The 23,231-nt window shown below is 31.0% G+C and overlaps 2 protein-coding genes across 2 annotated transcripts; both read right to left on the bottom strand.

The window, feature by feature from the left end:
* Positions 1-2: 2 nt before the first annotated feature.
* Positions 3-14,603, bottom strand: LOC111626747 (patched domain-containing protein 1-like). The gene is made up of 4 exons (XM_023370237.1): positions 13,938-14,603; positions 12,531-13,012; positions 1,194-1,578; positions 3-354 (listed from the first exon to the last, which is right to left on the bottom strand). Exons 1-4 carry the CDS (start codon positions 14,444-14,446, stop codon positions 3-5), a joined length of 1,728 nt encoding a protein of 575 aa, XP_023226005.1. The 5' UTR covers positions 14,447-14,603.
* A 4,359-nt stretch (positions 14,604-18,962) lies between these two features.
* Positions 18,963-22,870, bottom strand: LOC111626735 (patched domain-containing protein 3-like). The gene is made up of 2 exons (XM_023370217.1): positions 22,392-22,870; positions 18,963-20,771 (listed from the first exon to the last, which is right to left on the bottom strand). Exons 1-2 carry the CDS (start codon positions 22,792-22,794, stop codon positions 19,147-19,149), a joined length of 2,028 nt encoding a protein of 675 aa, XP_023225985.1. The 5' UTR covers positions 22,795-22,870; the 3' UTR covers positions 18,963-19,146.
* Between the last annotated feature and the right edge of the window lie 361 nt (positions 22,871-23,231).

Below are 23,231 nucleotides of genomic sequence, written 5' to 3' on the forward strand. Positions count from 1 at the left end.
GTTCANAGAGCATCAGTCGATAAGCAAGAAACTGCCGAAAATATCAGCATGATTGGAGCAGCAATTACCATTAGAAACAAAATACTTTCTCCATTTCGGTTGATTTCTTCATTGACAGACTGACTAACGAACTCATGAATTTCGATATTGTTCATATGAATCATTGACAGTGTATCTAGAAGAGTTTTTTCCCACATTAGTGCCATTTCTTTCGTATCTTCAGTGGCATGGTTCAGTGGATAATACAGTCTAATTGCCTCGGAACCTCGAATCACATTTTCCTCGTCTACTGTGACACCTCCGAATTCGAAACCGGAAATTACTAATTTGCCATCAATTTTATCAGCTGGATATCTGCAAATAAATAGAACGAGTTCATTGTAACTTTATGTAAATATGAGTTAGGTTCATATATTTATAAACATCTACTACACGAGATTAGAAAAAACTCGCTTTAAAAGTTCACAAGGCTAAAAAAATATTTTTCTAGAAGCCACATCATGCGGCTGTTTTTTTTAATAATTTAACGTTTAAATTAAAAATTAAGTGGCCAGTACTTTCAGTTAGGAACACAAAATTATAACCAAACATGCATCTGTGTTCACCCCGTTTATGCCGATATGGGAAATTCGAATGTTATAACAGTTATCAAATTTGCAGTAAATTACAAGATTATCTTTTATTCAATAAACTATAGAATAATTATGGGAATCTATAATCTGATTATCATACACGTGTCAATTATGTAACAACCAGCACAACTCCTTAATTATATTAGTTTTTTAAATAAATAAATTTATTATATCTAACAATGATGTTTACTTACTGTATTTCAAAAGCATAGTTTTTCAGTGAAGTTTCTTCTAAAATATTTATAATGATCATTTTGGATTCAAATAAAAATTCCCATATATGCGCTGAAAATCGAAAAATCTTAACCATATATTTTTGTAGTATTTATTTAATTTTATTCTTAACGCACATTTATTTCTATTAACTACTAATTTCGAATATTCTGTAAGTATTTATAATCTACAAAAACATATAATTCTTTTAAAAAAACGTGTATTTTCTTCCCTGATTTTCTTATTCACATTACGTTTAGTTAATAAAATTTAATTATGTAATTGTCTTTGACATAAGAATCAATTTAAAAGTTGTTACTATATTAATAATATAAAAACAAATCTTACTTGATCTTGTACATTCCTTGTTTTATGTCATTCGTCTTTCCTTTCAATGACATAACAAAATTCTCGTGGCAAGTGCTTCCGTCTGCCTTACAACACAAATCTTCGTAACGAACGAATGCGTTATTCCACAGAAAACTGACATTTCTAATGATTTCGTCAAGTTTGATGACCTCTACAATTATTGATTCTTCTAATACGGACGATTCATATTTTGATGTTACCTGTATTAATGCCAATCCTTCCAGTCTAGATAATCTTCTGTAATCACATTGTGACGTGTTTATGGGAAACATAGATTCGATTGCTGCTCTATCTACTTTACTTCTTGCATCGGTTGGTACATAAAGATATTCTGCATCCATTGTAGGTGATACACGTAATATTCCTGTTGCGAACACAAAAGAAAATATAAAGAAAACTGCTACGTGTATTTGAGGATAGCATCCTACGTTGTAACCAATGCGAGATAATGTAGCAGAAACTACTCTTCTAACCAAGTCAAGCTTCATTTTTTTACTTTAAGAATCAAAACGGTAAAAATACTATTAAATATATGTAATACAACACATTGTATTGAAGTCTATATCTCAATCACATCTTAAAAATATGTGTACTTACGTAGTTTAAAGCCTGCGATTTATATAATACTTGCATTACTGCTGAATGTGTCTGGTTATATTAGTTATAATGTAGAAATTGCGATTGAAATATATCATAAGATAAAAGTCACTTCCAAGGAACAAAGTGCAAATAACATGATAAGGATTTTAAAAGTTCGGGTCATAAATGAAGTGTGTTATCAATAAGAATATTCTTTAAAATTGTAATAATATTGATCTATATTTCATTTTAATTGTAAGTAACAGCTGTATTCAATATTGATCTAAATATTTTTCATCGTTTTCTTAACTTCTTATAAATGTAAAAATGATAAAACGTTATTATAATCAACAGTTTCGTGGACATACGTAATTTTTTACCTTAATTTTTAAGAAAAATTATTTGAAAATGGAGTGTAGACGTGAGTACAGTACTTCCATTTAAACTTTGGTCAGTAGTTACTTAAATTACGCCAATTTTAGCCTGTTATTTCTTTTCAATCCGACCGTGCCATTAGCTTGCTTGTGTTAAGGCCGCATTAGCAGACAACGCAAACAATAAAATTAACATTTCGTTATATTATTGTACTTTGGTGTCTTTACGTCGAAGTCCGTCATTAGTATATTAATCCGCTCTACCAGGCACCGTGTTTATTATAGAATTTTTCATAGATTACGCGCGAAGATTGTTCGGAAAAGTGTCAGAAAAATCGTTGATTTAAATATATCAAATTTTAATAAGAAATATACGTAAAGGTGTAGATAATCCCCGAAACCAGAAGTACGGTCTAGTGCGTGAAAATCGGTGACGGTTGGAACAATACAGCAAGCGTGGAACAAAAGAAGGAAGAAACAGATGATTCGAGAAGGCCAAAAAGGAAGGACCACGTGCAAACGACCGAAATCGAAAGACGGGGAAAACTTTACAAGTCCACAGGATGAAACCAAAGAAAAGGATAGCCTAAGGAGGCGATGAATTCTATTCGGAACGGATTATTAGAAAAGAAAATCCCTGAAAACATGTAAGCCAAAATTTCAAATATTTCGTGGCAATGACGGCACGCTTAAGGTAGAAAATTGGGTGAAGAAATTCGAAACAGCGGCGTAATATATGGGTATGAAGGAGAAAGATAAAATAATTTTAATGGGAGATTACCTAGAAGATGAAGCCCTAAATTGCTACATTGAACACTCGGACAGTCAAAGTTGGCGATAATTAAAACCAACTTTTGTGGGGAGTTTCGGATTATAAGCCACCGAGCATATCGTGGATTTCATAAGGTTAAAATGTGATCTAAAAATAGGAATAAAAAATTATTTTAAAGAAAAAAAAAGGTTAGGGAAGTTATCACAATTGAAAGAATTCCAGATAATACCGTTAATTATAGAAGAGTTACCTCGTGAAATGGCGGAATATTTCGTAACCGTGAGACCAAAAACTTTCGTAGAATTTTATGAAATAAGCCTGAAAATCGAAGAAAATTTAAAACAAAAACGAATCAATAAGTCCACAAGAAGTAATTTTTATTACGAGACGAAAGAATTTATTTCGGAACATAAGAGAAAACCAAAGGATTGTAACATTTGTGAGAGATTGGAATACCGAAATAGGTTCCGTTGGTCTCGGGACTGTCGGAATAAGCGAAAAACGCCTGAACGAAAGGGTAAAGTAAATTTCATGGTGGTAGAAAACGACGACACGGAAACGTATATCACCAACGAATTACAAAATATTAATTTAAACTAATGGACCGACCTAAATATATCACTTTCCACTCCATGATCAATGGTGAGAAAATAGCAAAGATCTATGATAGTGGGGCAAACATCTCTTGTGTTGACAGTAAAATTTATATGACATTGATTTTACAAAAGTTGAGAATTGTAAGATAGAATTAATTAACTAATAACGTATCAATAAATTTGAGATCGTATCGTTGTTCCTTAAGTGACCAAAAAATAAAAAACGATCAAATAAAAATGTTGTTAGAACAAAAACCTATTCGGAGATCAATGAGCTTGTATTCTTATTTAGTGACGTTAGCTGATAAAAAGGACGAGGGAAAAAAGACCAGTTGTGCATTGAGTACAGAAAACTTAACCAAGTGACGATAACTGATAACTCAAAAAAACACAACACCTTAATTTGCTGAAAAATTTAATGAAAAAGCAAACGTTTTCAGCCAAATCTGTTGGCCATCATCAGGCTAAGAATATTCGAATATAAATAAAATATAACAAAAATTTAAATACAAATAAAAATAACGAATAAAAAATATATATACACTAGCTGCAAGGACCCACTTCGCTGGGTTTTTATTTGGTCGTACATTTGTATGTAATATAGTTGTTTTTATATATAAAAGACTGTTTTTATAAGTAATCTAGAATCTAGCTGCAAGGACACGCTTCGCTGGGTTTTTAAAAAGTAACGATAGTGAAGACTAAGATAATAGGCCTATATATATATATATATACATGTATAAAGAAAAATGAAATAAAATAAAAATTATTCTTATAAATAACAAAATATATGTATAAATATATGCATAGGAAAATTAAATATTAAAACGTTATATAATAATACATTATATGAAATTCAATAAAATGCAAGAATATGCAAAAATACTAAAAAACAAGGCATTAAATTAAGAGTTCTGTAATCGTTTGATTAAGTATTTCCAGGCCGAAGGCAACTCTTTCGAATCTCTAGAATTATTGCATGCATCATATAACCTGTTATTATATATTTCAATTTTTTCGGCCCAAATCGCCAATGTCGGTGAATATACTGGTTTAATAATACTTGCTTCGTCCCATTTGACGACTAAGCCCTCAACTTGCGCCAATTGCGATAGTATTGTGGCGTTAGATCCCTTGCTGATATTAGAGAGGTTGCGGCCGACGTTTTAAACGCGAAAACGTGTACGTTGGACGTTCAGCGCTGCCTTCCTGTAAGCCTAGAAGTCTGACAATGGCGTTTAGAACGTCGAGTATGATTCTACTGACGTTCCAAACACCATTGTTAAACTTCTAGGCTTAGAGGAAGGCGGCGCTGAACATCCGACGTACACGTTTTCGCGTTTAAAACGTCGGCCGCAACTTCTCTATTGTATTTGTGTTTTTTTAATCTGAGTCCTAAGTTTCTACTAATGACACCAATGTAATTTTTATTAATGTGTAGTTCACGATTTTCATACGGAATCTTGTACACTCCTGCTCTTTTTTCTTTATCCATGTTGTCTTTGTCTTTCCTTAATAATTTCTACAGGTTAGGATCTCTCTTGAAAACTAACTTGGACTTTTTGCGGGCTGAGATTTCATTCATGATGGCTTTTTTTCTTTCTATCATAAGTAAACTTTGTGATTTCGTCGAAATCTCCGCTTTGAGCCTTATTTTTGTTTATTTTGTAATTTCTGATCAATGTTGTTATCATATCTGCTTTGTATCCTAGAGATCTGGCAATATGTGATATTCTATTAATTTTTTTTTTGCCTATCCACCACACTACTGCAATAGAGAAAGGTCCTTTGGACAAGGGCACGGAAGGCAGCCATTTTGTATTGGTACGGATCATTAGAGTGGAACGGAATGTACAAAGGGCTATGAGTCTGTTTTACGTATACCTTAGTGGCCAAAAATTGTCGGAATCCCAGGCCAAGTATGCCGAGATTGTTTGCTTTTGCCAAGACCCATAAAGAGGGTAAAGAAATGAGACCTATAGTGGAAAGGTGCAGATAACCAACGTTTATTCTTGAAAAGAAATTACATAAGATTCTCACCTCGCACCTCGAGAGTAATGTATACGTGGCACAGGAAGCGTTAATGAGAATTGCTCTGTATTATATGTCAAAACACTTTGTAACCAATGCGAGATCAGAGGACAATTGCGTTTCTTCTGAATAAATTCTGCTTCATTTTTCCACGAGAAATAAAGAAAATTGTGGTAAACACAATGTAATATAAAGGATACTGTGCAATAAAAAGATTTAAGTAAATTATTATTGCCTTATTGTCTTTATTTCAATTCTTGTTATATTTGTCAACTTGGACTTAAATTATTAATAGGAGTTTACATTAGTTTAACAGTCCTATTAATAATTTAAGTCCAAGTTGACAAATATAATAAGAAGATTTAAGTAAAGTTTTAGTAGACTACAAGTAAAGTTGTACGCATAATATTCCAGTTTCTTCTGCAGGTAATACTGGTAATAGCCCCCAGTTGTTCCAGAATTCGATGGAGCGTATTCGTGAGACCTAGAAAATCAGATTTCGAAAAAGATTACGCGATCAGCTAAAAAGTTTTTCGGAAACTGGAGTTCAAAACATTCAGAATGTCTATGAGCAACGTGGAAGTAATGTACTGTACAGGTTTCTTATGCAATGCTATGACTATAGCTTTATTGATATTACATATTTCTTACAGCTCAGACACCTTTCAAACACTGCATTTAATGTTATAAACAGCCATTATTCCTTTGAGTTGTTTACATGATAATTCTATCGCTCACAGAAAATCTTATTAAAATCGACGTATAAAAATTCTGCAACGTGTTGCGTTACTTTCCCGGCTGATATAAAGTTTGATTAGAAATATAACTTTTAGATTATTAATCATAATTGTATGTGATGCCATTTCTCCAGATTTTCTTATAAAATAATTTTGTCATTTATTCATTATTATAAATTGGCAAAAAGCATAATTTTGACGGTAGTGATGAGTTTTATATAAAGTTATGTATCAAATTTGGTCTCTACTATTGCCACATTCTAAGACATTATAAGAAATCAACGCCAAAACACACAAACGCACATATTTCGAGTAGTAGTTATTTTTGTTGTTGTTTTTCGAGTTTACAGGTATCAAACAATATCAAAAACACGAATAGTCAAAATGTTAACATTTTTCTATCTAAATAAAAAAAAATTGGTTTAAAGTTATCTAAAAATTTGCAGCGACATACATGTAAGATCTGTGTGGACATCAACTTATCAACAGGAGCACACATGTTAGCTCCTAAAATTTCTTTCACACACTAAGGGATCCCATTAAAATGTGAGATAATTGTCAGTACGGATCCTCCTGTAGTAAGCATGCAAATTACTTACAGAAAGAGAACTTATCAATCAACCTCACCAAATCAAACAAGAGTGCGTGTAACGCATTGAAACGTCACAGAGTAAATTGACTTGTGTTTCTTTTTAAACATTTTTACTTTCACTATACACTAAAAAGTTTTAATTCGACTTTTCAAATATAACGTACATAAAAAAACAAATGTTTTAATGTTAATATAGGGTAATTAATTTTTTTTTACTTCAGTTTATTTTTATGTTGTTTACTTTATACATTACAACAATAAGAAAGCGTATAAAAAGAGTTGTATTACCGAAGCTCTAAATGAAATACTTTTATAAACTACACACATAATTTATTCAATCTGCAAATAATAATAAGACTACATCAAAGTTTTAAGAATAACATAAAAGAAATATTACACGATCATGACTCAAATTTATTTTATATAAAGTGTTTCAATTAAATAAATTTAAATTTAATTATAAACATTCATGTTTCTGAATTGTGTTTTCTAAATTTAAAGAATCGACTTCGTTCGAAACAATTTCATTACATTCAAACTTATGATTTTTCCTTTTAAATATTGAAAACGAAAGAGAATCCAAAAGGCTGAGAACTACGGGCAATAAAAAAAGACTGTGAAATGAAGCGAAAATTACCATTAAAGTTATAATTTTAAAAAATATTACAAATGATTCCGATGGTCCAAAATACGCTACCGAAACACCCAAAACGGTAGTTACGCATCCCTGTAAGACAGGATATCCAGCAGCGTATAAGCAATTTCGGATTTTCTCATTTGGTGTTTTCTTTTTATAATTCATAAACGCGTAAGTCGTATGTACTGTATAATCTACGCAAAATCCCGCACACATCACTAACATTACTATTGAAGGTGGATTCACAGTAACATTCCATAAAGACATGTATCCAATCAAGCCAACCTGAATAGAAACAATAGTCATGACGACAGAAACAAGAAACAATATGCTCGGTGTAAATAAAAGAAAAACGATAATTACTGTACCCCCTGCAGCACTAATCGATTTTACGCAGTTTGAAAAAATATTAACATAGACGTCATAATACATAAATCTAAAATTATATACAATTACAGGTATTTTGCTGTTATCGGCAATTTTCCTTACATTTTCAAGAAACGATCTCTTATCAATTCCACTTCTTAGATCACAACTAGATATTATAACTCTCGAAGCAGTAATTTTATCGCCTTCTTTATTAAAAATGACATCGTTTTTAAACCTGCCTGCAACGTTTACTTTCAAGAAAACATTTTTAAATGCACTCAAAAAGTCATCAGACTCACTCAGATTGTAAGCAGAAAGCGAAAACTTTGCAAAGGGAGATTTAGTAAATGCCAGAAATTCTCTCAGCCAACTTTCTGTGGTCGACGAATCGGATGTAAATGGAGCAGATTCGAAACTTTGCAGAAGATCCTCTATGTCATTTTGGACATTGACATTCGAATAGTCTAATGACTCGTTAATAATTATTTGAACTTGATGACTATAATTAGAAAAATAGTTATTTTCAACATTCACATATTCAAACAGATATGAAGAGTATGGAAAGTATATAACTACATCATTTTCTTCTTGAGTGAATTGCATACAATATATTGCACCTATAAGATAAACCATAAACAAAATAATTACGATGGATTTAACGATTGGTTTACCTAGCATTTTGCCGAGAACATTGCCGAAAAATTCCAAAAAGATATTTTCTTCTTTTTTGTTTGTCAACTTGAATTGTTTTTTCTTCTCAATTCCCTGATAATTTCGTTTAATTGGACAGCAGATGACAGAATGCAGATCACACTTTTCTCTGTATCCATCCAAAGCCATAAGGCCACCAAAAAACAATAACTGATAAATGTAGTCAAACAAGATTGCAAGAGCCGCATACGCGCTGAATATATGAATCACTTTGTAAGGTGTCACAAACCCCGTACAAAAGGCAAGAAAATTGGTCAGAGACGTAATAGTGATAGAGACAGCAGCTTCGGCATATGCTTCTTTCATTCTATCTGGAACAGAAGCGTCAACGTCAGTTCTCCTCCACGCAGCTATCAATATAAAGGCATCGTCTACTCCAATTCCTGAAATATGCATCCAGAATTAATTATATGTTTTAATGATGTTACTGTAATATATATAAAATTACAAAATTATATTTATGAACGGTAACGTTCTACTGGACACTGTTTACATAACAGTATACAGTCGACCCCCCTATAAGATCATAGATACGTTTCATTTTTTAGGAATCCGATTTCTTACGAGTTATTCTAATCACAGCCCGACTCGTGTCATGTTTACGGACTACGGCTGTTTGAAAGGTTTTCTTCAATAAAATTAATCAATTCTAGACTAATCCGACTCAACATTTCCAAAATACGTATATATTTTTTGGAAATAATCCGTATAAACTACGCTATAAACAAAAAATTGTAGGATTACTTACCGAGTGTGCAGCTTTCGACAACCCCATTGCTAAAGCTTGTTTTCGTTGCGAAGCAGCACACCAAACCACGGCCGATTTCTGATAACTTATTTTTCTGTAAAACTTCGTTGAACTTCGGAGACATCATTAATATAAATAATTTTAATCGCCGTTGAATAAGAAATGTTTCTTTCACAAGAAATGTATAAAATTACAGTACTGTATTAGACTTACGGTACCTAATTTACGTACTGCACAGACGATAGTTAGCGTAAAATTTCCGTAGCGTGGCGCTACGGACGGTGGGAAAGTAGTTCGGCTGCCCGATGACATTTTGCATAATTATAGGAGTTTTTTATTATTTTTACAGATACCGTCACAATTTTTTCGCAGTTTTATAGGAATCGTAATTATAGGGACCGTAATTATAGGGGGGTCGACTGTATTTATTTGTTTTGAGAAGCAAATATCTCGTTATTGAGATGCCGTGTGGCGTATACGACAAAGTTTTTTCAGAACAATATCACACAGATTGCTGTTTTAGCTACGAAACAATCGTATTTATTTCTCATTTATTCGCTGTAGTTCAGTAAAGCTCAGGACATCAAACGTAAACTAGTGAGTCACTAACAAAGATTTTTTTCATCAACAATTTTTCGAACGTGTCTATACGACACATTGAATCTTTGTATAATCATTTTTACATTGCCGTGTATGATTTGTTTTTATATTAGCCAATTATTTTTACTTACGTTGATTTCGTCATTAAGCTTGCAATATTTTCTTTAGTTTTACTTCAGTAGACAGTGCGTTGAAAGAGGAAACCGAATTCATGCAGTTTAAAAAGCTTTGTGTGCATTGAAATGGTCACACCATTAGAGGTTTTGATTATAACATTAAAGGCTGTAAACAGTTGCATTTGGCAAGAATCAATATTAGTAAATCAAAGTATATCAGTGCGTATAAGCTAATATTCACCTGTGTCTTTTGGCGAATAAAAATTGCTTGAGAGCATAAAATATCTAAATATCTATATGTATAAAAATGAATGTATGTGTGTGTGTGTGTGTGTGTGTGTCTGTCCTTTATGCATTACCACAGCGTTTATCCGATTGCCGTGAAACTTTGGGAAGTTGTTTAATATACTCCGGCGAAGGTTTGTGGCATAGTACGATTGCCATGAAACTTTGGAAAGTTTTTTAAATTTTTTAATACACTCCCGCGAAGTACATTTATCCTATTATAGATGGCGCGCGTTTACACGAGCATTCGCGCACAGCGTGTACGATCGATTTCAAATTGTGAAGACCATTTCCCCCTTCAAAAAATATCTCTATATATGCATTTGTAAACTGTTATTTACGATATTTATAATAATTTTTGTTTAATCACTTTATTTCTAGTTCTTTTGCTAATTACGTATTCGCTCGAACTTCGTTAAAATCTTAACTGTACCCCGAACAACAACCGAAGTTGTAGGAGGAAATTCGCCCATTTTACTGATCTATTTTACAAATTTTAATATCAACTCAAAATAATTTAAAAAGACAAATTACAAGAAAACAGTTTACTATACAACTATCAGAAATTTCATAACGCGCCAAAGAAGAGAGGAAGGAGCAATTAAATAATGAAAATCATAAAGGATTTTAAAAAATATATAAAAATGAGGAATATCGCACTTCTGACAATCGCTGCGAGTGTGTGGGCTAAATTTGGAGAATCCGTGCTTCTCGCGTGGACAACTGTATGTGGCCGGCTCACGCGTCGAAAAATCTTCCGATTTATTCGTGTACGCACCAGACGGAGAAACAAAAAATATCGTGTATCCACGAGCACTCCAATAAATAAATAGAATTGAAACAACACTTTGAAATGTTATCCCGATAAAAACGAATAATAATAATAAGTTTCAATAAAAATGATAAAATGAAAATTTAATTTTATCATTACGAGTTTGCTTGAATTTCGTTTCTTCTGAGATCGCAGCAATGCGCGACGGGTAAGCTAGTAAAAAATATAAATTATTGTACAAAAATTATCTAATTAACTGTGTTTTTTAGACAGGGTTGGCAGTTTGCATAGGTAGAATTTTTTGTGTCATATATGAGACATTTCATTTAAAAAAAAAATTGAAAGTAAAACATCTTAAAAAATGAATATTTATCAACAAATAACACCTAGAGGTTAAGAACTAAACAAAAATAAATTAAAATAGTAGATTTTTCTCATAGTAGATGAAGAAGACAATAAACGGTTGATAGCTTTAAACAGAGGATAAGATATTTTCATTATTGAACTAAATGTTTTAGAATGAATTACAGTATGCTGTATCAATATTCACAATTTATGCTTATGCATAACTGTATACTGAAGACAATACTCCACATTTACATATATTACGTTTCTTTTGAACAACTGTTTTAAAATCAACGTATCACAACATTAATCTAGAGAATTCATAACAATCATGTTCATCTTCAAAGGTATGATTCAATTAAAGATATACAGTACCCGTTTTGTTTAAATACAGTACCCATTTTTGTCATAGTCATGCAGCTTAGTATGTAAAAGATGAAACGTATGTTACAGATAAAAGAAAATTCCGAAGAAATCAATTTAATTTGAATATTCTAAGAATTTCTATTGTTTGTTCTCAAGTGTAATTATAACAGTTGATAAAAATATACAATGATTAATTATAATAATAAAGCTATATTTTTTATTAATTATGTATAAATGTGTTGAAACTGACTGATTTCGATAACGATAGCCGATTGGTAATATTATCCGCAATTACAATAACCGGATTGCACTGTATTTCGACAATGCTTGAAATGTTTCAAATACACAATAAATCAAGTTTAGCTGTTCTAACTTTATACCGGTATTTCACAAGGAATGTAGAAAAATTTACAAAGATTGTAAATATAATTCACCGAATCGCTAAAATTGTAAATAAACATACGATAACTATAATTACAAACTTAGAAAATTACGAATTCTTAAATTAATAAATAATAGAACTTTACATTTCAACGACGAAAGAAAATCAGCGACGATGTCACCATTGAAAAGTTTAATGATTTTTTCCGATTATTGTTATGTTTTTTTCTGACAATATTAGGTGCAATAACCGAGATTTCCCTATACTTCTTTACTTCGTAAGATAAAATTTTCATAAAACTTACCTAATATCAAGGGAATAATCATAACGTTACCAGTAGAATATTCAACTTCGCTGTAAATCAGTAGTCCAAATGCTGAAACAGACGCTAAGAAAGGTGACACGCAACCGGCGATACCCAACCATGGCTTACTGCGCAGAGCATCAGTCGATAAGCAAGAAACTGCCGAAAATATCAGCATGATTGGAGCAGCAATTACCATTAGAAACAAAATACTTTCTCCATTTCGGTTAATTTCGTCATTGACAGACTGACTAACGAACTTGTAAATTTCGATATTATTCATATGAATTTTTGACAGTGTTTCTAGAAAAGTTTTTTCCCACATTAGTGCCATTTCTTTCGTTTCTTCTGTGGCATGGTCCAGTGGATAATACAGTCTAATTGCCTTGGAACCTCGAATCACATTTTCCTCGTCTACTGTGACACCTCCGAATTCGAAACCGGAAATTACTAATTTGCCATCAATTTTATCAGCTGGATATCTGCAAATAAATAGATCGAGCTCATTGTAACTTTATGTAAATATGAGTTAGGTTCATATATTCATAAAAATCTACTACACGAGATTAGAAAAAACATGCTTTAAAAATTTACATGGCTTAAACCTTCTGTTATAAATAATAGTCAATATTTTCTCAAATTAAGTAGCCAGTACTTTTCGTTAGGAACAAACAAAATATAAATATATAACCAAATATTCACCTCTGTTCATTCCGTTTATGTCGATACGGGAAAGTCGAGTGACAACAGTTATCGAGTTTGCAGTAAATTACAAGATTATCTTTCGTTCAATGGACTATAATTATATCTTTGGGAATCTTTAATCTGATTATCCTATACGTGTACATTATGTAACAACAGCACAACGACTAAATTATATTAGTTTTTTCTACAAATAATTGTATTGTGTCTGACAATGATCTTTTGCTACTTTATTTCAAAAGCGTAGTTTGTTAGTGGATCCTTTTTTATATCCAGAATAAATCCAGAATAATCATTATAAAATATTTATAATAATTATTCTAGATTTCACATATTCACATATATCTGAAATATATATGAAAATTCATATATGCGCTGAAAATCAAATAAATATATATTTTTTAACAATATATTTCTGTAGTATTTATTTAATTTTATTATTAATACAAATTTATTCCTACTAACTACTAATTTCCAATATTCTGAAAGTATTTTTAATCTACAAAAAGTTATAAATTTTTAAAAAGGTGTATTTTCTTACCTGACTTTTTTATATATTTAATATACTGTAAGTAATTAAAATGAAATTGTATAGCTATATTACGTTCATTTTAAAAATTTACTTATAGACAAATGTTATTCTCTTTCACATAAGAATCAATATAAAAGTTATTATTATATTAATAATATAAAAGTAAATCTTACTTGATCTTGTACATTCCTTTTTTTATGTCATTCGTTTTTCCTTTCAATGACAAAACAAAATTCTCGTGGCAAGTGTTTCCGTCTGCCTTACAACACAAATCTTCGTAACGAACGAATGCGTTATTCCACAGAAAACTGACATTTTTAATGATTTCGTCAAGTTTGATGACTTCCTCAATTATCGATTCTTCTAATATGGAAGTTTCATAATTTGACGTTATCTGTATTACTGCCATTCCTTCCGCTCTAGATAATCTTCTGTAATCACATTGTGACGTGTTTATGGAAAACATCGATTCGATTGCTGCTCTATCTACTTTACTTCTTGCATCGCTTGGTGTATAAAGATATTCTGCATCCTTTGTAGGTGATACACGTAATATTCCTGTTGCTAACACCAGGGAAAATATGAAGAGAATTGCTATGTGTATTTGGGGATAGCATCCTACATTGTAACCAATGCGAAATAATATAGCAGAAACTACTCTTCTAACCACGTCAAGCTTCATTTTTTTACTTTAAGAGTCAAAACGGTAAAAATACTATTAAATATATGTAATACAACACATGATATTGGGGTCTATGTCTCAATCACATCTTAAAAATATGTGTACTTACGTACTGCAAAACCAGCGATTTATATAATACTCGCATTACTGCTGAATGTGTCTAGTTATATTGGTTATAATGTAGAACGTTTGATTAAAATTTACCACAAGATAAGCGTCACTTCCAAGGAACAAAGTGCAAATAACACGATAAGAACTTTAAAGGTTCGGGTCATCAATGACGTATGTTATCAATAAGAATATACTTTAAAAGTGTAATGATATTAATCTATATTTCATTTTAATTATAAGTAACAGCTGTATTTAATATTGATCTAAATATTTTTCATCGTTTTCTTAACCTCTTATAAATGTAAAAATGATAAAACGTTATTATAATCAACAGTTTCATGGACATACGTAATTTTTCACGTTAATTTTTAAGAAAAATTATTTTAAAATTGAGAGTAGATTCAAATTAACAAGTTTGAAAACAAAAATGAAATTTTTTTGTTTTCAAACTTGTTAATTTGAATCTACACTCANAACCGTACAAATAATTGCTAAATAGTTATGTCTAACTGTTAATTTTTTAAAAATAATAGATTCGTTATAAAAATGAATTTTGCTGAACTTTTCCATTTAGTTTATCTAAAAAATGACGTATATCTGCAAATAAGTGAAATAATAAATTTTTGCCGACTTTCAGTAAATTATTCGTATTTCAGAAATAAGTTATATAGTACCTTGTAAAAACGAAATTCTTATATTTTTAAATTATTATTGGAAATTAACTGTTTTCGATTCATTTTTAAATATCCTGTTATTCAAGGTACGGTCTAAAAATATCATTATATATACCTTTTGTTTTCAAAGCTGCTAATTTGAAATATCCTTTTTGCTCTGTTTTTGAGTGAAGAGATGGTATTAATACTGTTTATAAGAGACTGGTTCAATATCTCGCCGAGAACTTCTTTTGCAAGAACTTCTTATACAAGGGCGCCGTCTTCGGAAACTAAGTATTTTTATTTAAAAGTTTGAATTAGACATAACTCTAGATAAAAGCAAATCTTTCGAAAATCCACAAGTTTAACATCAATTCATGAAGGTGATAAAATTTTAAACTACAGTAGAGCGTCGTTTATCCGAATCAATTGGGGACTGAGGTTGTTCGAATAACTTATTTTTCGGATAACCGATTATGTATGAAAAATATATTAACCTATCCCATGTTGAAATTTTTCTCCGTTACGTGTCCCTTCGCGTTAAATTTTCGTTGAATTTTGTTAAGCCTAACGTGTACTTTTTAAAATAATAATCGTGGCTATTGTATTGTTAAAAATTATTTCTTTATCTAAATATATAAAATTGCTTGTCCTGACTGACTCATTCACTGATTCATCATCGCCCAGAGCAAACCGCTGGACCTAGAGAGGTGAAATTTGGTACACAGTTAGGGTACGTCATGAAAACGCACACTAAGAAGGGATTTTTCGAAACTCTCAGGTGGGGGGAGAGGGAGAGCATTAAGTCTTAACCGTAAGAACGGCTTCTACTGTACTATTTTAGATGCGATTTTTTGTTTTCAACTACGTTTAGTCTTCATTGAGTACTTAGGTGTATTAAATTGATAACATTTCAGACATTGTTATAAATATTTTTATCTATTTCGATTTTAATTAAAAATGTTCGATCCGTTTTAAATTCAAATTTGTTATTGCATATTGGTTCGATTGTAGAACGATTGTAAACGTTCCAGAAACGTTGAAAATAGTTCGTTTGACTGGACGTGAACAGGAGACGTTCAGAAATAGAATCGAGACCAGGGGCCGTATTCTGGTCACTGTCTCTGGTCTCTCGTCTCTCGCAAGCCGGTCGCTGATTGGCTAATCATTTGGATTAGCCAATCAGCGACTGGCTTGCGAGAGACGAGAGATCAGAGACAGTGACCAGAATATGGCCCCAGGTCTCTAATTAGACTGGAAACGGGGGACTTAATTCTTGCATTCTGTGAAAACGGGTAAGATTGGCTATAATGTAATTATCTTAATCTTCACTATCGTTTCTTTTTGCCCACAAATAAAAACCCAGCGAAGCGGTCCCTTGCAGCTAGATTCTAGATTACTTAGAAAAACAGTCTTTTATATATAAAAACAACTATATTACATATTAAATGTACGAACAAATAAAAACCCAGCGAAGCGGGTCCTTGCAGCTAGTATAAAACCCGATTTTTCACCCTGATTCATTTTTTATCGGGAATAATACATATTAAGTATAAATGTAAGTGTTTATAGATATTTTGAAATTAATAATCTATGTTATATTTTTTATATAAATGATGTGTTATACAGCCAAGCCCTTTACTTTTTTCATATTATAGAAAGTAGTCATAAAACTATATAATAAAAATATTGTCACACAAGTCTATGCTGTACCATTATATAACATGTAAGTTTTTTTATGTTATTGTCACCCCTAGTTTTTGTTACGTCCTACTTACCAATGTCGTGGAACTCGCCTTGTTTTTTGTAATTTTATCAGCACTGAAGAGGGGTTGGGAATACAAGCCAACCCGAAATGCATCTGAATTAAAAAAGTGTTTTAAATAAACCGTAACGTTTTCTAACTAATTGCTGTTTGATCGTCTACCAAAATTATTGTTTGGATTGCAAAGACGCTACACACAGAAAAACATAATATTTCAGTTTCTCCTACGAGTAATAATAGTAATGGTCCCCACATACTCCATAACAGCGGTCGGCAACCGGTGGTTTGTAGAACATTGAACCTCCGCGAGAAAATGGGGTGGTCTGTGGAGAAATTTAGACATTGATCAACTGAAGGTTACGCGAAGTATTACGAAATAAATGCAAAATAGTTGTTTTTTTCACTTATTGGGGTTTTTTTCGAATCTATAACCAAATACGAAGTGACTGTTATCAATACATAATGAACAATAAAGATTATTGTGAGTGCGATTGTCGTCCTTCGTGGAAAAGCACTTAGAATTGATAAATTTATTTCAAACAAGCAGCAACGAACTTTAGGCTTTCATTAATTTGTTATAATTAAACGAGCGAGTTTCATATTAATACAGTAAAATTGATGTTTTATAATCATTACAGACGTGATGTCGGACGTCGAGCTCCTCCGTCTGGCATTTCTAGTAGTTTGATAACGACGTTCGCTACGTCTAGAATGGCGAGTAGAAGTTCGGCTTAAACTTCTTCATTTTTTGGGTCTGGGGTTAAAATTATGACTTGTTTTATTAAAATAATAATTAATTAAGTATTTGTGAATAATATTGTAAAGAAACAGACTATTTTCATCCAGAAATTATTTAATTATTCAATTTTATTGCAAATGATGAGAAGTGCCTATAGAATTTACATATTTTTGTGTTCATAATAGCTTATCATAATTCTGTTGGAGTAGGTTCTTCCACGACATCTTCTACCATCAACAGCGTAATACGTTTGTAGATTTTCTAAAAATAATTTCCCGATCTGCTTTCGGATTTCTATAAGACACTACTTTCCTCAACGAAAGTATTAGGTAGTACTATCGTACGGTAAGATACACGACGCTAATTAAAAATAATAATTTAGTGTAATTAAACATTTTATAAATACTTTAAAATAATTTAATGTGTTTATTTACCTTCGCTAGTAATATTCGTGATTATTAAACATTTCCGCCATTTTTCGACAATATCCCATGAGTTCAAACATCAAACGTCTACTTCCACTTGCTGTACAAGTTTAACGTTTGAACTTCGGCCGCAGCTTCTCTATTATACTAAATAGACGCCAAAAACACACATACACACATATTTCGAGTAGCAGATATTTTTGTTTTTTTTGAGTTTACAGGTATTAAACAATTCCAAAAACACGAATAGCCAAATGTGACAGGATTACAATATCACAAAGTATATTCTGTAAAATAAAACTGAGCTCTCATAGAAGAAAATTCAAATACAAAATGTCGACATTTTTGCATCTAAATAATAGAAAACATTTCGTTTAAAATCATGTAAAAATTTCCATCGACATACATGTAGGATCTATGTGGACACCAAGGCATCAACAGGAGCACACGTGTGAGCTCCTGAAATTTCTTTGTCACACTAACACATCCCATTACCATGTGAGATAATTGTCACTACGGATCCTGCTGTAGAAGCATGCAAATTACATACAGAGAAAATACTTGCGAACTACACCAGATCAGATGAGTATGTATTACTTATTAAAGCGTCAGAGAATAAATTGGCTTGTGTTTCTTTTTCAACACCCTTAGAATCACTATAAACTAAAAATTTTTAATTCAACTTTTGAAACATAATGTAAATAAAAACACAAATATTTTAATTTTAATTCAATGTATATAAGGTTTTGTTATTTCAGTTTATTTTTTATATTGCTTTTTTACTACATTAAAAGACTATGAGAACGAATAAAAAACAAGCAGTGTTACCGCAGCTGTAAGTAAAATACTTTTGTAAAATCAACACTGATGTTTTATTCAATATGCAAATAACATGAGATTACATCAAAGTTTTAAGAATTACATAAAACAAATATCACATGATCATGTTTCAGATTTATTTTATATAAACTGCTTTAATTCAAATTCAATTATTAACATTCGTGTTTCTAAATTGTGTTTTCAGAATTTAAAGAATCGAGTTCGTTCGAAACAATTTCATTACATTCAAACTTATGTTTTTTCTTTTTAAATATTGAAAACGAAAGAGAATCCAAAAGGCTGAGAACTACGGGCAATAAAAAAAGACTGTGAAATAAAGCGAAAATTACCATTAAAGATATGATTTTAAAAAATATTACAAATGATTCCGATGGTCCAAAATACGCTACCGAAACACCTAAAACAGTAGTTACGCATCCCTGTAAGACAGGATATCCAGCAGCGTATAAGCAATTTCGGATTTTCTCATTTGGAGTTTTATTTTTGTAATTGAGAAACGCGTAAGTCGTATGTACTGCATAATCTACGCAAAATCCCGTACACATCACTAATGTTATTAGTGAGGTTGGATTCACAGTAACATTCCATAAAGACATGTATCCAATCAAGCCAACCTGAATAGAAACAATAGTCATGACAACAGACAAAAGAAACAATATGTTCGGAGTAAATAAAAGAAAAACGATAATTACTGTTCCCCCTGCAGCACTAATCGATTTTACGCAGTTTGAAAAAATATTAACATAGACGTCATAATACAAAAATCTAAAATTATATACAATGACAGGAATTTTGCTGTTGTCGGCAATTCTTCTTACATTTTCAAGAAAAGATCTTTTATCAATTCCACGTCTTAGATCAGAACTGGATATTAGAAATCTCGAAGCAGTAATTTTATCGCCTTCTTTATTAAAAATAACATCGTTTTTAAATCTGCCTGCAACGTTTACTTTCAAGAAAACATTTTTAAATGCACTCAAAAAGTCATCAGAATCACTGAGATTGTAACCAGAAAGCGAAAACTTTGCAACTGGAGATTTAGTAAATGCCAGAAATTCTCTCAGCCAACTTTCTGTGGTCGACGAATCGGATATAAATGAAGCAGATTCGAAACTTTGTAGAAGATCTTCTATGTTATTTTGGTTAGTGACATTCGAATAATCTAATGACTGATTAATAATTATTTGAACTTGATGACTATAATTAGAAAAATACTTATTTTCAATATATGCATATGTAAACATATAAGAAAAGTTTGGAAAAAATATAACAACATCGTTTTCTTCTTGAGTGAATTGCATACAATATATTGCACCTATAAGATAAACCATAAACAGAAGAATTACGATAGTTTTAACGATTGGTTTTCCCAGCATTTTGCCAAGAACATTGCCAAAAAATTCCATAAAGATATTTTGTTCTTCCTTGTTTGTCGATTCGAATTGTTTTTTGTTTTCAATTTTTTGGTGATTTCGGTTAATCGGCCAGCAAAAAACAGAATGAAGATCACACTTTTCTCTGTATCCGTCTAAAGCCATGAGGCCACCAAAAAACAATAACTGATAAATGTAGTCAAACAGGATTGCAAGAGCTGCATACGCACTGAATATATGAATGACTTTGTAAGGTGTCAGAAATCCCATACAAAAGGCAAAAAAATTGGTCAGAGACGTAATAGTGATAGAGACAGCAGCTTCTGTGTACGCTTCTTTTATTCTATCTGGAACAGAAGCGTCAACGTCAGTTCTTCTCCACGCAGCTATCAATATAAAGGCATCGTCTACTCCAATTCCTGAAATATGCATCTAGAATTAATTATATGTTTTAATGACGTTATTTTAATATGTGCAAATTTGCAACAGCTTATTTATGATAGTTAATTTAAAGTTCTAATCGTCATTGTTTATGTAATAGAATACTTAATTATTTTAAGAAACAAATAACTCGTATAACGAAAGGAGACATATCATTTGAGTATTTCGATTGTCCTATGCAATAATTAAATGCAATATGACTGTAATGTGGATAATCGATTTTTGGCAATCTGTGATTTAGATTCAATGCAGCGGTCAGCATACATGCTAATTTGTATATGTCGTGTGTCTGATGTTATGATAATTATCAGCGTGTTGGAGTTGACAATGACAATAGGATTAACTTTATAGGCCAGTTCGAAATCCTTCCATTTAGTTAAAAGTACAAAGGTGATTTGAATTTTAAAAAAATAATAAAATATTGATAATACAGAAATGAAAAGATTTTTATACGATTCTTGAAACTTAACCACAGTTTGAAGATTTAGTGAAATCTGGTTAATATAATCACATTGATACTTGAAGATAACAATAACCTGTTGGTAGCAGTAAACAGAGAATAAGATATTAATATTTTCGTTAATGAACTAAATTTATAGAAATAATTACAGTATATTTATTATGGAAAACTGTACTTAACATTACACACTTACTTATATTACATTTCTTATGAATTACTGTTTTAAACTCAACCTATCACAAAATTAAAGTAGAGAAATCGCAACAAACATGTTTATCTCGAGAGGTATGTTTCAATTAAAGATCTACAGTAACGGTATTGTTTAAACATTATTTTCATATTCAGATAGCTTTTTAGGTAAAAAAATAAAATGTATATTACAGAAAAAAAATTTCGAAGAATCGATTCAATATGAATTTTCAATTTTGATAACAATAATCGATCGATATTGTTATTCGTGATTGTAATAACCGGATTAAACTGTATTTTGACAAAGTTCGCAATGCTAACGAAAGTTTATTAAACTAGGATAACCTTAATAAACTTTTTTTTATCTGTGATTTTTTTCAGTTATTATACAAAAAAGCTAAAGCAACGAGTTGTGGTAAGATTCCCCGCAGAAAATTTAAAATTGTGGTTGAGCCATTTGTTATTATGTTTATTTTTAAATCTTTTTATATTTATTAATTATTATAAAATGGCTTAAGACCAGTGTTTATGATAATAATCTTATTAATCAGAACTTATCAAACAACTTATTGTAAAACTTATGAATTTTGATATATGCTGTAAACTATTACAATTTTACTACTATAAACTCCAAATACGCAATAAATCGAGTCTAGATGTTTCAAGTTCATTATACAAAAGACGTTGAAATATTCACAAAAATTCTAAATATCATTTCAACATAACTACGCTAATAATAACTTCAAAATTAAAAAAATTACGAATTTTTAACAAATTATGGAACTTCCAACATCTCAACGACAAAATAACTTCAGCAATGAAGTTAGCATTGACAAGATGAACGATTATTTATGACTATTGCTTTGTATTTCGTGACAACGTATAAACAAATAAATCAGGTTTTTCTATATATATTTACTTCGTTATAAAAGATTTTCAAAAGACTTACCTAACATCAGGAAAATAATCATAACGTTTAATGGGACATATTCCATTTTGCAGTAAATTAGTAGTCCAAATGCTGCAACAGTGGCTAAGAATGGTGATACACAGCTAGCAATACCCAACCAGGGCTTACTACGCAGTGCTTCAGTTGATAAGCAAGAAACTGCAGAGAATATCAACATTATTGGAGCCGCAATAATAATGAGAGAAAAAATATTTTCGCCATTTCGGTTAACTTCATTATTGACAGACTGACCAATGAACTTATAAATTTCGATATTATTCATGTGAATTGTTGATGTTGATTCTAGAAAAGTTTTTTCCCACATTAGTGCCATTTCTTTAGTTTCTTCTGTAGCACGGTCCAGTGGATAAAACAGTCTAATTGCCTTAGAATCTCGAATCATATTTTTCTCGTCTACTGTGACACCTCCGAATTCGATACCGGAAATTACTAATTTGCCATCAATTCTATCAGCTGGATATCTGCAAATAGATAGAACCAGTTCATTGTAACTATATGTAAATATGAATTATATTATTTCTTTTTAAAAACCATAAAAATTAGAAATGTACATAACTTTTAATATAATTGTTCTAAATGCATCACGATGCGGTTACATTTTTAAAAGTAGGTAATGTTTACATTTTAAATGTACAGTAATAAAGTAAATTTAAAATTATGCCATTTAACATAATATTTAGAAATTAAAATTAATTTAAGTGATATCACTGAGCTCAAATCAATAATAANTAAAATGGCTTAAGACCAGTGTTTATGATAATAATCTTATTAATCAGAACTTATCAAACAACTTATTGTAAAACTTATGAATTTTGATAT

Source organism: Centruroides sculpturatus, unplaced genomic scaffold (genome assembly GCF_000671375.1).
Source record: "Centruroides sculpturatus isolate CEXI.00-Female unplaced genomic scaffold, Cexi_2.0 scaffold506, whole genome shotgun sequence".
NCBI classification, from domain to species: Eukaryota; Metazoa; Arthropoda; class Arachnida; order Scorpiones; family Buthidae; genus Centruroides; species Centruroides sculpturatus.